At 40.4% G+C, this 13,717-nt stretch overlaps 3 protein-coding genes across 11 annotated transcripts in view; 2 read left to right on the top strand and 1 right to left on the bottom strand.

The window, feature by feature from the left end:
* Window positions 1–13,717, bottom strand: part of Hnrnp-k (Heterogeneous nuclear ribonucleoprotein K) — a 93,411-nt gene that overhangs the window by 4,690 nt on the left and 75,004 nt on the right. For all 9 annotated transcript variants that reach the window (XM_072002946.1, XM_072002952.1, XM_072002945.1 and 6 more), the window contains 4 exons: window positions 1,668–1,796; window positions 1,080–1,503; window positions 436–590; window positions 175–344 (listed from right to left, as the gene is read on the bottom strand). In XM_072002946.1, coding sequence (XP_071859047.1) covers window positions 175–344; window positions 436–590; window positions 1,080–1,503; window positions 1,668–1,796 — 878 coding nt within the window. The remainder of the gene's footprint in view (window positions 1–174; window positions 345–435; window positions 591–1,079; window positions 1,504–1,667; window positions 1,797–13,717) is intronic.
* Window positions 3,787–6,067, top strand: LOC139987086 (cytochrome b5). Its single transcript, XM_072002964.1, has 3 exons — window positions 3,787–3,947; window positions 4,883–5,210; window positions 5,740–6,067. The coding sequence occupies exons 2-3, from the start codon at window positions 4,928–4,930 to the stop codon at window positions 5,874–5,876; spliced, it is 420 nt and encodes a 139-aa protein (XP_071859065.1). The 5' UTR covers window positions 3,787–3,947; window positions 4,883–4,927; the 3' UTR covers window positions 5,877–6,067.
* Window positions 9,034–12,673, top strand: LOC141445761 (cytochrome b5). Its single transcript, XM_074111711.1, has 2 exons — window positions 9,034–9,310; window positions 11,845–12,673. The coding sequence occupies exon 2, from the start codon at window positions 11,880–11,882 to the stop codon at window positions 12,261–12,263; it is 384 nt and encodes a 127-aa protein (XP_073967812.1). The 5' UTR covers window positions 9,034–9,310; window positions 11,845–11,879; the 3' UTR covers window positions 12,264–12,673.

The following is a 13,717-nucleotide window of genomic DNA, read 5'->3' as shown; positions in this document are numbered from 1 at the left end:
CGCTATAATGCACCACGCAACGTACAGGAAATGTTAATTACTTGTTAATCGACGTCAAGATACATGTTAAGATGCTTGAAGAGTTACATAATAGATGTACGCAAATAGAGCAAAGGTATAGGTTTAAAACAAAAACAAACAAAAAGAAGACAATGAAAGTAATAAAAGAATTACCTCTGCTGAAGCAGGTACTGAGCCATTTGTATCTGACTGGGTAATCCGGTTATAGTGATAATGCGATCGTTACTGCCAGATAACGGTTCGTCTATAGTAATTCCAGCGCCGCTGTCTGATCTGACTTTTCGAATTCTGGCGCCTCCCTTGCCGATAATTGCACCAGCGAGCTATTAACAGAAAGAATATTGAAAATTACCCATCATCTATCAATTTAACGGGCTATCGATGTGCAATTCTATTCTTTTTAATTCTACTTACGTCCTTAGGAATGGTGACTTGAGTGGTGGTCTTGTTTCCACCCATGTTGCCCTGATTTCCTTGATTGTTGCCACCCATGGGTGGGCCGCTCATTCCCGAGTTAGCGCCGCCACCCAAACCGTTTGGCGCGCCTCCTTGCATACCCCATCCATCACCTGTGTGAAACACAACGATCGTACGATGATAGATATCCTCTAAGCCGGAGCAAACGGTGCCGCTTGACACTTCGCCATTCACCCCATTTGTTCCAAACTTCTAGCCGAAGATTCACGAGCGGATTAAATTTAACCGCGGTCAAAATTACGAACGGTTCTTTACCAGTGGCCGTTTGTAACGCAATTCCAAGCCATTTCGTACAACAATGTCGGCCAAATGCAACTTAATGCGCTGACTGTCACGCGAGGTTTACGTTTCGTCCTTGGGGCGCAGAAATAGATTAAAAGGTATCGATATTCCGCGTTACGACATTTCGCTTATCGTAATAATGCCGATTAGCGATAACTATCAGGAACGTCGGCCACCGGTGACCATCAGCAACGTGTGATACAGTCAAACCACAAAGTACAAACTCCTCTCTTTATCAAACTCTCTAGAAAGACAACTCCCAACGTTTAGGGTTCATCCTATGGTGCAACTTCTCTTACCATTGTAATTTCCACTAGCGTATGGCGGCGGGCCACCCCTATTGCCTCCATAGCCACCTCGTCCACCTTCGTATCCACCACCTCCACCGCCTCCTCCGCGAGAATTACCTCCGTAGCCACGATCCGGTGGCCCGCCAGACATTCCACCGCCTCCGCTACCTCCACCGCGTGGTCCACCTCTTGGTGGTGGCGGAAAGCCGCGATTCATGTCGCCAGGCCCACCAGCACGGTTGTCGCGTCGCGGTGGCATCCCACCGCCACCGCCACCGCCGCCTCCACCGCCGCCGCCGCGGCCTCCAGGACCGCCGAAGCCGCCTCCTTTCCCTTGGCCACCATCACCCGTTCCATAACCGCCGTAGTCGTCCGCATAGTAGTCGTCGAAGTTGTGCGGATCATAAGGATTGTTCACGCCTTTCAGCGGAGACTGAAATAATCGAATAAAATGTTAAGAAGATCGCTTCTATCAATGGACGTTGTAGTAATTGTTCGATTCGACGTAGGATCGAGCGAAAGCGAGAAGAATTGTTTCCTGTTTCTAATTTTGGTTGTTGCTGACCAATCAGCAACGAAATAAGCGACGATACTTACGGTTTTAATGGTGGCGATTAACTCGCGAATACACTCGATGCAGGTATTCGGCTTGCCACAAATGCTGATCAGCCGGTCGGTGCTGTGAGGACAGCAGTGCGAATAGATCTTGATCCTCGCTCCGGTCTTCTGTAATACAGAAAATGCATACGGTTAGAAAAAGGTAGATATACAATGTACATATGCGTTTTGATGTAGCGAATTAATTTGCAAAATTACTCGTTTGAATGCATAAATTGATTAGGAAGAAAAGAGTTTGGAATGTAAGTAAAGTAAATGTGATGTGAGCTGAAAGGTAAAGATTATAACAAATAATAACGATAATAAAATCGCTTCTTTGAAACGAAGAAGAAAATCGTAGAGAGTTTTGCGGGGGAGCAGCGGGCAAAGAAAGTGAAACTTTAATCGCGACCGATCACGGTTGTCGCGTTTCTTCGCTCGATAACTCGACGTCACGTCGTGCGATTCTGAGGCGCCAATGGTCGGATCGCGTGTTTCGAGTTGGTTAACAGTCAGCCCCTTGTTTCTCGAGATTGTACTTTCAGAGACAGGGTCGGGTTAAAAGCGGTAAACGTAGCCATTTGGTCACCTTTAATCTATCTCTCTCTTTTTTCTCCAACAGAGGCGTTCTCTCTCTCTCTCTCTCTCTCTCTCCCTCCCTACTAGAAACGCTTTAACGTAATTATCGTGCCAAGATCTCTGATTTCTCTTAGGAAAATGAAGGAAGGGTTGCAAGAAAGAAATAAAGAAATACCGTGCAACACGGCGGTAATTAAAATTAGCGATTGACTTCTGATTGACACGAATCGTGACAAACCTCAGTTTGTCAGAGTACAACATTCGCAGAAGGTTTTGTCTCTTTGCATTTTCTTTGCTTGATCCGCTCGGGAATACAACGTGGATATCGTTTGCAACGGGTTTGAAACAAAGTCGAATCGCGTGAGACAGCTTTGATGAAATTAGCGCGATTATTCGCCGTGATAATCAGGGAGGATCGTAATGAAAGGAGAACCGGTGATTAGGAACGAACTGGCAGATGTAAAGATAATTGCACCCCTGTCGTTCGTGCTCATCTACCTTGATGGTCTTCAACGTCTGCCCTCTCCATTCGAATCTAACGAAGTGGAAAACTTGACACTTTCCAGTCGTTCGATCTCGAATATACCTACTAATTACAATTGCCAAAATTTGGTGTTCCTCCTTGAAAATTGCTCGGCATTCCCGCGAGGATGAAAAGATCGGCGCGAGGCAATCCAATCAGCAGATACGTTCCCGGCAATGGATATTCGACATTGTGTGGAAATTGCAGCGTTTAATTACACAGATCAAAGCGAATGGCGTCGTCCGCTTCTCTTGCATCCATCCATCCGTTTTCGAACGCAGACATCCGGTCACGTAGAACCGGATTGCTGTTGCCGGAGACAGAATCTGCATGATCACTCTCGACCCTTTGCCTCTCGATTCTACCTTGTTTCTTTCGAGATATTAAATACTTCCGGCTTTCCAACTAACGCTTACACGTTGGTTCTCACCGTGTGACGGCATACAACGATGTTTCCTCAATCCGATAGATCGAAATAATTTGACGAGCTTTATTGAAAGAATAAACGCAGATAATTTCACGATCGAACGGTCGATCAACGAACAGAAATTATACGAATCGTACGAGCTCGACGTTCTGCTGTCAGAAATATCAACGATGAACAAAATCGAGCGTTAATGGACTCTAGATTCTGATATATAGACACGATTTATGCTTCTTAGTCCAAGGACAGAGACAAATTGACAAAGTATTATACTAATTAAATGGTCGGGTACTGCAATGCAAGAAACATATAGCGCCGTATTCCATTACTCGGAAAATCGTAATATAGAAACCGACCGACAGAGTCTACTGTACTCTTGGAGCGATTTGCTTTTGTTGCGCGGTTCTCTCTACGGTGAAAATTTATATTTACTATTTCACGACTCCCCAGAGAAATAAATCGACGCCCATGGGCATCGGTATTAAAACGAAACGGACACGATTTCGATAGTCACATCAAGAATTTATCGATCGATAACGTAGTTCTATTCTGTGTAAATGACTACGCAAATGACGTATGAATTTTCATCGGGTCATTATGCGTTTACAGAGCCTCGAACCTCGACACCGTAAGGAAAAAAAAAAACATGCCAATTCAGTTGGTTTCTAGCTACGACGAAGACTGTTTCGAAAATATTATCACCGGTGGAGCTCGAAGAACTCGTTAATAACGTCGGTTGACAAATTTTATGCAGGTAAGCTTCGATTATTCTGAACGCAAAGTAGTATTTAAGTTTTGTTGCTTTTGCTTTATTTCTTTTTTTTTTTTTTTTTTTTTTTCGTCGAAGGTTTTCGCAGCTATCATTCAAATAGCATATAACTTTTCTACTTTGTAAGACTTTGAAAACACTCGAGACCTAGATTGACTAGATAGATACGATGACACAGCGTTACCGGATCCTTTCACACAACCAACGTAAAAAGCGAAATATTCGCATTTAAGCTCATGAATGTTTAAACGAGCGTAATCGGACGATCTTCGAATGTCACGCGAAATATTCGTCTTTCTTTAAAAAATGTATCCACTATAGAGGACCGCGAATATTATGAAACACGAGAATAGGAAGTCGCGTCAAATAAGAACGAGCGCGTGAAAGATGACCGAGAAGCCGGCTTTCTCGAAGAAAAAAGGGAAAAGAGGAATGTTCGCGTGGCCATTGACTTTAGTTGTAGACGAGTGATTCGCGCAGCGCCATTTCTTTTGCTCCCAACGGAAGGATTACTTCGTGCAAGACATCTTTTAAACGAAAAATAAGAAAAGAAAACGATCTGAAATCTCGAATGACCCGGGAATCAATACGAGGCACGAACTTTAGCCGTTACCGAAGACACATAGTTTGGTACTGGAACTGCAGTCTTCCGATTGAGACACCAACGGTACCGTAACACGACTTTACAAAAATCGAGAAGACGATAGATTTCGTAAGGCTGACATTTGTAAAATCTCGACTCGACTTCTCGATCGAAAGTCAAGGATATCGGGAGAATAAGTCTACGTATCGTACAACAAATAGGCAAAAGATCAACGTCAAGATTATCTTTACTTTCGTTTGGTGTATAATTTATCTTTATGTATATAGGACCTTTTAAAAGATAAAGTAATACCCTCGATTTCTCTTTTATTCTTCAGATATCAAGAATTACCGGTGAGTAAAATTCAAATATAACGAATAAAATGTCAAATATCTATTCGGCGAAAGAGGTAGCGAAACACAACACGGCTAAGGATCTATGGATAGTGTATCAAGACGGCGTGTACGATATTACAAAATTTTTAAGCGAGCATCCAGGCGGGGAGGAAGTCTTGTTGAATTTAGGTGGACAAGACGCGACGATATGTTTCGACGACATTGGACACACCACCGAAGCTATACAGCTTCGTGAGAACTACAAAATTGGAACGCTGGTCGGTAGCCTTTCCGGAGACACGACATCTTCCCCAGGCACATCTTCCGGTGGTACGTTATCTATTTGTCATAATATTTTCAATTTTTATGTTATATAAATAACAACAAAAAAAAAGTCATGGAAAGTAAAAAAGAATGTTCTTCTTAGTCATTCGTGTAGTATTTCTTACGCATGGAATTGTTACTGGAAAAAATGATTAATCTGATAGCACTGTTATGCGTTGTTGTGTTGTTTTTTTTATATACGTGACATATTCGGTCAATACGCGTGCTTATCTTTATGGTTGCGCTGAGTGAAATAACCAATCAGATTTCCTATACTGGTCATCCTTCCAGTAATGCATTATCCACTATCTACAACACATAAATAATATTGAAAAACTGATAAGCAATAGAATTGTGACTAATTTAGGAACTTTATCTTTAACTTTACTTCCGTATCTTAATTTCAATCGCAAATTATGCGTCTGTCTCGTTATTCTGTTCGGTTGAGTTAGAAAGTTAAAAACATTTAAAGAAATTTGAAAAATCTGAAAAGTATGTGATTTTATATATCTATAAACCAATCTCTGTTCGCCAGGCGTGCAAGACACAATAGACGACGACACCTGGGAATATGAGCCACCGAAGCGCGAACGGTCACCGTGGCTACCGGTGATGATCGCAGTTGCTGTTGTCGTCTATGCATCTATATTTTATTACTTCTTCTACTCGTAAAAGACATAAAGTCAGGATAAATGCGCGATCTTGACGAATAAAACGATTATTCGTTTTTACGAGTGGGAGTTTCTGTTCATTCTTTCTCTTCTTTTCTGTTTCTTTCTTCTATCTCCCAATGACACAGAAACCTGGTACGATAATGTATAATTAATATAGAATAAATGTATTTATTCGTATCAAAGAAACAATCGGAGAAAGTGAATTTTGCTTGCAAATATCTTATCTAATCGTTAAGAAACTTACCGAATATTTGATTCGAAACAATTTCTTCGTTCGAGTTTCGAAACACAACGCAAACTAAGCGTCGTATCTTGGTCGTTTCGTTATTCAAACGCGGTAGGTCGAGACGTTTTCATTTAATTCCGATCGCAATCTATTTTTCAATATTTAAAAATACATGCCCAATGAAATTATGTTCTTCAACGTCTGACCAAGCTAGATTCAATCTTTTTCTCGATATTCTGGCACGTCGGCTGCGCGTTTAAATTAAAATTCGTGACACGGAAATTCAGCCGAACAAGATGTACTCCCGTATCCAGACACGCGATCAATAAAACAAGCTATTTTTTTATATCACATCCGCAGACTAGTATCGCAGTAACCATTCACGCGAACCATCCCAGTAAACAGCGTCGTTTGTATATCTCGCTATTATATCGACCGGTTAAACGGGCGGAGCATAGTTGCAAAACGCGTAGAAAATTGACACAACGTTGAAGTCAATATTCACCGTAGAAATTATCTCGAGATAGCTACATAATCCCAGCATGGCACAGAAATTTCGTTGATGCAGCGTGATTCGCCAAACAATCGAGCAACCGCGTCGGGCACGAGAGCCTCCTAGTCATCGTGACTGGCAGTTTTCAACTGACTGTAGCCGGCATTTTAGCCCGAGAATCCGTTTCGTTCGCACGTTTCTCCAACATTACAATTTCGATGTTACAAAACTTTATGAAACATACGATATATACAAGTAAAAAAAAAAGAAGCGATCTATTTTTTTTAAAACTTCGTTGCATACTCGTAACAAGCACATAATTGCAAAAGAGATTGAACGGAAACTATCGTTTAAACAAGCGAGTTTTAAAGTGAAAACAAACGGATGGAATATTTGGAAAATTACTAGTTACCACGCGGTTCTTGTTACCATCCGCTCCTATTTCGTTTGCAAACGTAATTATATAGGGAATTTACAGAATTCACTACGTTCAATGCGTTCGTTTAATTAATTGGAGCAACGTGATTTCAATCCCTTCCCAAGCTGGATCTATCTTTTACACAGATATATGGCTCTGTACGGTTCGTTGGAATTATACATTTTTCTCCTAAACATAAATTGCAATTTTTCGATAAAAATTCAACAGTTCGAACGTCGCGTCGGAAAACAATCGGAATCGGATGATATTCGTGTAACGATTCTCGCAACGCAGTGGGGATAAGCCTAGAGTCGGAACGCTTTCAGAATAATTTAAGTATATGCGTGATGTTTTATTAATATAGACGCATGATAATCACAATGGATGCAGTTGCATTACATGGTTAGCGCGTACAGATCCAGCTGAGTGCAGTTGCAGCTGAGTGCAGTTGCATGCGACTAAAGTCGGTCTACGTGTTATAATGCGATCAATACACAAGGTGAGTTCGAATTTAGGCTGATCCTGTGTCTCCGCGGAACTCGGTGATTATCGATTCGTGTTATTATTATTGCTGCTTTATTTTCATGACGTCGAAGCGTATAACGTACGCGTTATTATATAATCTATTAGCACGGTCATACATACAAAGAATGTATGTATCGATCAACAACATTCAGTAGCTGCTGTTTTGAAAATAAAACGAAAGATGTTACTCGACCAACGAATGAAAAGGTATGGAAAGTAAAGCAAGAACCTATCCTACCTTTTTCTTACTCCATTCTCAAGAGTTTATTAACCTCGTGGAGACTTATCACGAATATCATAAAAGGTCGTTTTGCTTTCGTTGCAAAGCAGCCTTCTCATAAAAACACTGCATAACATCGCATCATTATCTTTTTTTCGCACGTAAAAAGTATTTAACGACTCATATTTCCATTGAGTATGAAACGGAAAGAGTACATGTCCGCAGTTTACACAATAGTGAAACATCAACATCGTCACGTGTTTTAAAGACAATTTAGCATTGGTTGAGACGGTCGTTAAAACAGCAGTCGTTACGAATATTAATTTTATCAGTTGCTTCGTTTGTCAACTCTCGTAACTTACGATTTCACAATCTCGGGTTTCCTTTTTTTTTTCTTTTTATCGAAATGTATTTACACTAGCGATATTTTCATAGAGGATTTAATTGCGCGTTCGGTACACTCGTTAAGCTATTTTATGAATATTCTCAAATATTACGTCACGATGTGTGGATATTTCCCATACGTAAAATTTGTAGGACAGACAGAGTTGCCATAACAATCGACGAAATGAAACGATAAGATAAAATATCACTTAACATGTCATTTTTAACGTATGCACATATATATTTGCAATATCTTTTCATTAATACGTAACGACACATCTTACGATTATAAAACGAACTTTTTGCTTCGTCTAGTGACGTGCACGATGGATAGGTCCTGACACGTCTATCGATTAGCAAAGTATATAATACCGGAGCAAAGCAAAATTTGCAGAACAGGATACGACCGATCAACGAGACCTCCATTAGCGTTTCTAACGAAGTCGTATAAATACAGCGTGGTGCAAAAATAATGTTATTCAGACCTTGAAAGAGGTACAAAAATCTTTACGAACAATTGCGACTTATTTGCAAGAACGTCGTTCTTATACGCTTGAAAATCCTGCTATTGTCATTGAACCTTTCCAAGAAAGAAATATTTACGATTGCGTTCCTTTCGTGTCATTTCGTACAACGGACACGAACGTCTTTAATATTAGTGAAATTTTAAATTACTTAACAAACCATCGACCTATACACATAACAATGCCAAGAAGAAATATGGACCCACGCGAGCAATAATTTCTCCAACGTTGAGTTTCCACTTCTCTCCGTACGGCATGAAAAAGCGAGAGAAGAGAGGAGATGGCCAACGAGTGGGAGTCGAAGATAATAAGGGGCCCATGGTGGGGCAGCATCTAGAGGGGGCAAGGATAAAGCTACTACGAGCTGACCTGGTTGGCGGCAGTGTTTGTGCCGGTGCAGCGTCGTAAGCAAACTCGTCAGAGGGGATCGTTCGACCATCGTTCCTCCCTTTTCGTTCGACCGCGTTCTTTCCTCGGCACGTTTCTCCCACAGAGAGGTAGAGAGAATACACAGGAGCACGTCACGCCGCGCTACGGGTCGCAGAGAATCGACCAAGGAATCCGACGATTTGAGAGCAGTCGAGGCACGAGAAGCGGTAGAGACAAGCCGTGTTTTACAGGCGAAGAAACGTAAACGAGAAGGTACGTGGTTAGGTGTTCTACTTCTAATAATCAACGGATGCAGTTTCGACTTCGGGCATCAGCATAGGAAGTGAACGAATAACGTGTGATGTTCGTGCGTCGCATGGAACCTTCGATTCCGGCTAGAACAGACATGGCCGACGCGAAAAAGAGGCGCTTCGATCGAGCGTCCCTTCTCGGTGACTGATCCGCCTGGACGACCGACCATTTAAATTATTATGCTTCTTTCGAATACTTGTACTTTCGACAACCGATAAAAGTCTCTCTCGTACAGTGCGCTGTGTATTTTTCGTCCTTTTACTTTTGAATAAATAAAAAAATAGTCGATGACGCGTATCCCGAAAGATCGAATGCCTTTCGAATTAGATAGACAGCCTGATTTTATCAATGCTGTAAATAACTATTCCAGTATGCTTACAACGAAATAGTTTCTTATGAGTACAAAGAACGACGTAATTCGCTGTGTTCTCAAGGTAACAGTTATTAGGACCTCCCATTGAGTGCGACTGACTACGAAGTCATGTTACTGGCACGTTCAACGAAATATAAGGAAGTTTGACATTTAATTGCATCATGGCTGATTAAATTATTCGATCGATCATGCTACCACTCGAATATTCGAGTCTCGTTGCTGCCGTTGGATTGATATTCGCTCCGTAAAAATATCGGTGTGATTAGTGATATCTCTTCATCAGCGGGCTCGTGGAAAATTTTATACGATACTGTGTCGCTAGAAAAAGCAGAGAATCGTCGCTCGTTCCGATTGGATAATCTGGATGACCTTCGCGTAATCATGGATGATGACGCCGAAAATCATATGCCTTCGTACAAGTTAGAATCTGTTTCGCAACTGCTTCGAAAATATTTATATACTCTTTTATCTTTTTATATTCGAGAGAAGGTCAGTAAATTCTTGTCGCCGCAATTTATAACTTTTTTGCAAGTTTCTGTTCCGTATTTATGTAATCTTTAAACTGGTCCTCCTGAGACGACAATATCTATAAAGAGTCTTTATCATATTGTCGAAGAAGTTGAAATGCAAAACAACTTTTCTGAATTAGGTCAAGATAACTATAACACTTTAAAAAGTTCAATTTCTAAATAATTGTTTCAACGATGAATATTTAACCGTAGATTTATCGACAAAATCTTCGCTTCTTTCCTCCGTCCGAACGAGATTTGCCTCGAAATGACTAAATGAAATTTTACCACTTGACGTCAGATGCATAAATCATTTTCTTATTACCTTAAGATTATTACCTTGAACTAGAATCGCGTTGTAACCAAAAGCATACTACAAACAAGTTTTGTAAACACGAAAAGCGTGACGTATCTGATATATTCGCGTGTAACTCAGTTATTGCAATTGTCATTATTATTTCTCTAGCATCGATCGACCATTACGTAATGAAACGTTTCGCGAGACGTTTATCGTGTCGCCAGTATAAGAACAATCAACTCGACAAATAACGGATATCAAACGAATGAGGAGACAAAGGACCTCGATAAAATCGTTATTGACTATCTGTCGAAAAAGAACGTTCTGTAGACTAACGAAACAAATGAGATATCGTAGCTCTATCGATTGAACATTTTATCAACGCAGAATTAACATCATCCGCTGGTGCCCTCGTTATAAGGCGCGTATCTGGCCAAATACGACGATATCGCAAGTTGAAAAGTTCCAATTGTTACTCAACATGACGAAGCATTATTTATTCCATCGTCCCCCAAAATTATTACTTTCAATAATGATTGACGAATAAGCATGACATGGATCTACATATTTTAACCGTAAATTTTGTTACGATATTTCCATATGAAAACTAAAACGAATGTTGCTTAAAATTCATTATGTAACCGTATTTTCGTATTATTACGAAAATTGCAATTGCAATGTTTCTAAATTTTACGACATGTTGAAACAATGTGTAAGTATAATTGATGAGGAAGATTATTCGTTATTCGATTGGCATGACAATAGGAATTCGTTTACGTTTCATCTATGTATCGTCTTTTGTTCGCTCTTCCCCGAAATGCATAAATATTTATCGCTTATACTATATAGTAGTATATATAGGATATGACCCGAATCTGGAGCGCAACCATCTTTAGATGCAACAAAACAATTATTGAGACTCCGAATCTTTAAATCTCCTCTCATAAATATTATTCATATTTCTACTTTGCGTATTATCTATCAACTATATCGACTGAAAGAGGCCGAACGTTTTGCATCACTGTGCTACGTAATACCGTTCCTTCTGATAATTCTTCCACTGACAAGATCAGTCGCATGAACTATTAATTCCTACTTGAAACACGAGAAGAATCTCAGAAATAGTCGACTGCTGTCTTTCTCTCTCCCTCACTGTCTCTTTTTCTTTTTTTTTTTTTTTTTTTTTTTTTTTTTTTTTTTTTTTTTTTTTCAAACAAAAAGGAAGAACATTAATCTTTTCTATCGCGTTATTCGATTCCACCCAGTATCTGCTATAACTTAAAAATAATTAAACTAATCTATTCTGTAATTTCAGAATTCTTGCTGTAATCGAAGATTTCCATCGAAAACATGACTAAAAAGTATACGAGAAGCGAAGTTGTTAGCCTCAACTGCAAGGATAAGACGTTGTTTATCATACACGACAATGTGTACGATGTGACGAAATTTTTAAACGAGCATCCAGGTGGCGAGGAGGTTCTATTGGATCACGGTGGCAAAGACGCTTCCGAGGACTTCGATGACGTGGGTCACTCTAAAGATGCATTGGATTTAATGAATAATTATAAGGTCGGCGAATTGGTCGAGGAAGAAAAAAATGGCAGCACGCCTAAGCAGACGTGGTCGAGTTACTCGAAAGATAGCCGAATCAAAGCGGACCAAGGAATATCGCCTTTGCTGTGGGTGGGTGGCCTGGTCGTCATAATGGGCATCGCGTACTTCGTGTACTTATAATTTCGATAGATAAGATACGTGTTCTATTGCAAAGAAAAGAACGAGAGTGCTAGAGGAAATTGGCGATCCGCGTCAACGTGAATATGAGACTACTGTGACCATCTTTCTTTTCGATTTTCTTTGTAACGTTACATGTCGCTGCATTACAATGTTCGAATGCTGAGTGAGGTTGAATAGAATTCTGCAATGTATTTAGACAATCTTGTCCCGTCCAAAACTCTTGTAACCGATGGACAATGATGAATCGCAAGAATGTTATCTACATCAAGGATTTTGGATTTCTACTTGTAAAATAGAATAGACATAAGCCCTCGTAATTTTCCCACGAATCGTTTTCAAAGTTCCTCTTTAAATCGTTTCTCTGTTATCGTTTATGCGCATGTTTTAAGGAAATAAATCCGATTTTTCTACACACGCTTCTAATAGACGAATGTCCTACTTTTCTACCAACTTTCCTCGTTTAATTCCATCAAACTCGTTTTCTACATCGGATCGCCCCATCGACGCCACGGTAAACGAACGGTCCTATTCATATTTTATCGTAGCGAACGAAGGAAAAATTACAAATCAATCTTATTTGAAATCTGCACCGGGCAATGAGATGGCGTTTGAATCCGTGTTAAAACCGCAGATTCCTCTCGACCAAGATAATCGTTAAATCGACGTCGTTTCTCAGCGAACTGTAGCGAAGAAGCCCGTCGGGCATTTGCATTCGAATGCCTCGCATTACAAAAGCCTCGTTACAAGTTTTCAATGAAAGGAAGAGCAGGAATAGCGGCGCGATCAGATCGATCGGACTTCCTTTCGTTTCGCTGGATCTCGAAAAGACATTCGTCCGTCTCTCTACCTCTTGCTACTATATTGCCCAGCGAAAATTCACTGATTCCTGTAACTCCATCGAGGCAAAAACAAATCGAAGCATGCGGATCACGTAGCGCTAGTGTAAATTAAGCTCTCGCCGATTCCACGACCGATCACGCTCCATTTGACTGCCTAAATCGTTTAACTCATCGCGCCGATTTTAATTCGCAGCGGAAACTCAATATATCGAGGCTGAAAATTCATAGATTTTCTGCTCTTTTGTTTTTTAATTGAACAGTGAGACGCGATTATACGGTTCCATCAATTTTCATAAGGTGATTAATGAAAATCGTTAGCCGACTTCATTTAAACAAGAATGTTAATTTCCATCGATATATAATTTCCTGTATGGATCATTTCGACCTTATTATTCTCCCGAGGAACTGGCAAACAAAGGCGATGAATAATTCGCTATACTAATTGGGAGAAAATCAAAGGTATTAACGAAGCGAACCGACTGTTGGGTGTCGACTGAAGCGAGAGAATTTAACAATGTGAAAAAGGTCGAAACGGGGATGGAATATCGGAGGGCAAAAAAAAATGACCTAAGGATGGCTAGTCTTTTGCGCGTGTTTTAACCAAATGGGCAATTT

The sequence above is a fragment of the Bombus fervidus genome, chromosome 5 (assembly GCF_041682495.2).
Source record: "Bombus fervidus isolate BK054 chromosome 5, iyBomFerv1, whole genome shotgun sequence".
In the NCBI taxonomy this organism is placed as follows: domain Eukaryota; kingdom Metazoa; phylum Arthropoda; class Insecta; order Hymenoptera; family Apidae; genus Bombus; species Bombus fervidus.
The sequence above is the reverse complement of the archived record's forward strand: the minus strand, read 5'-3'. Positions and strand labels throughout refer to the sequence as shown.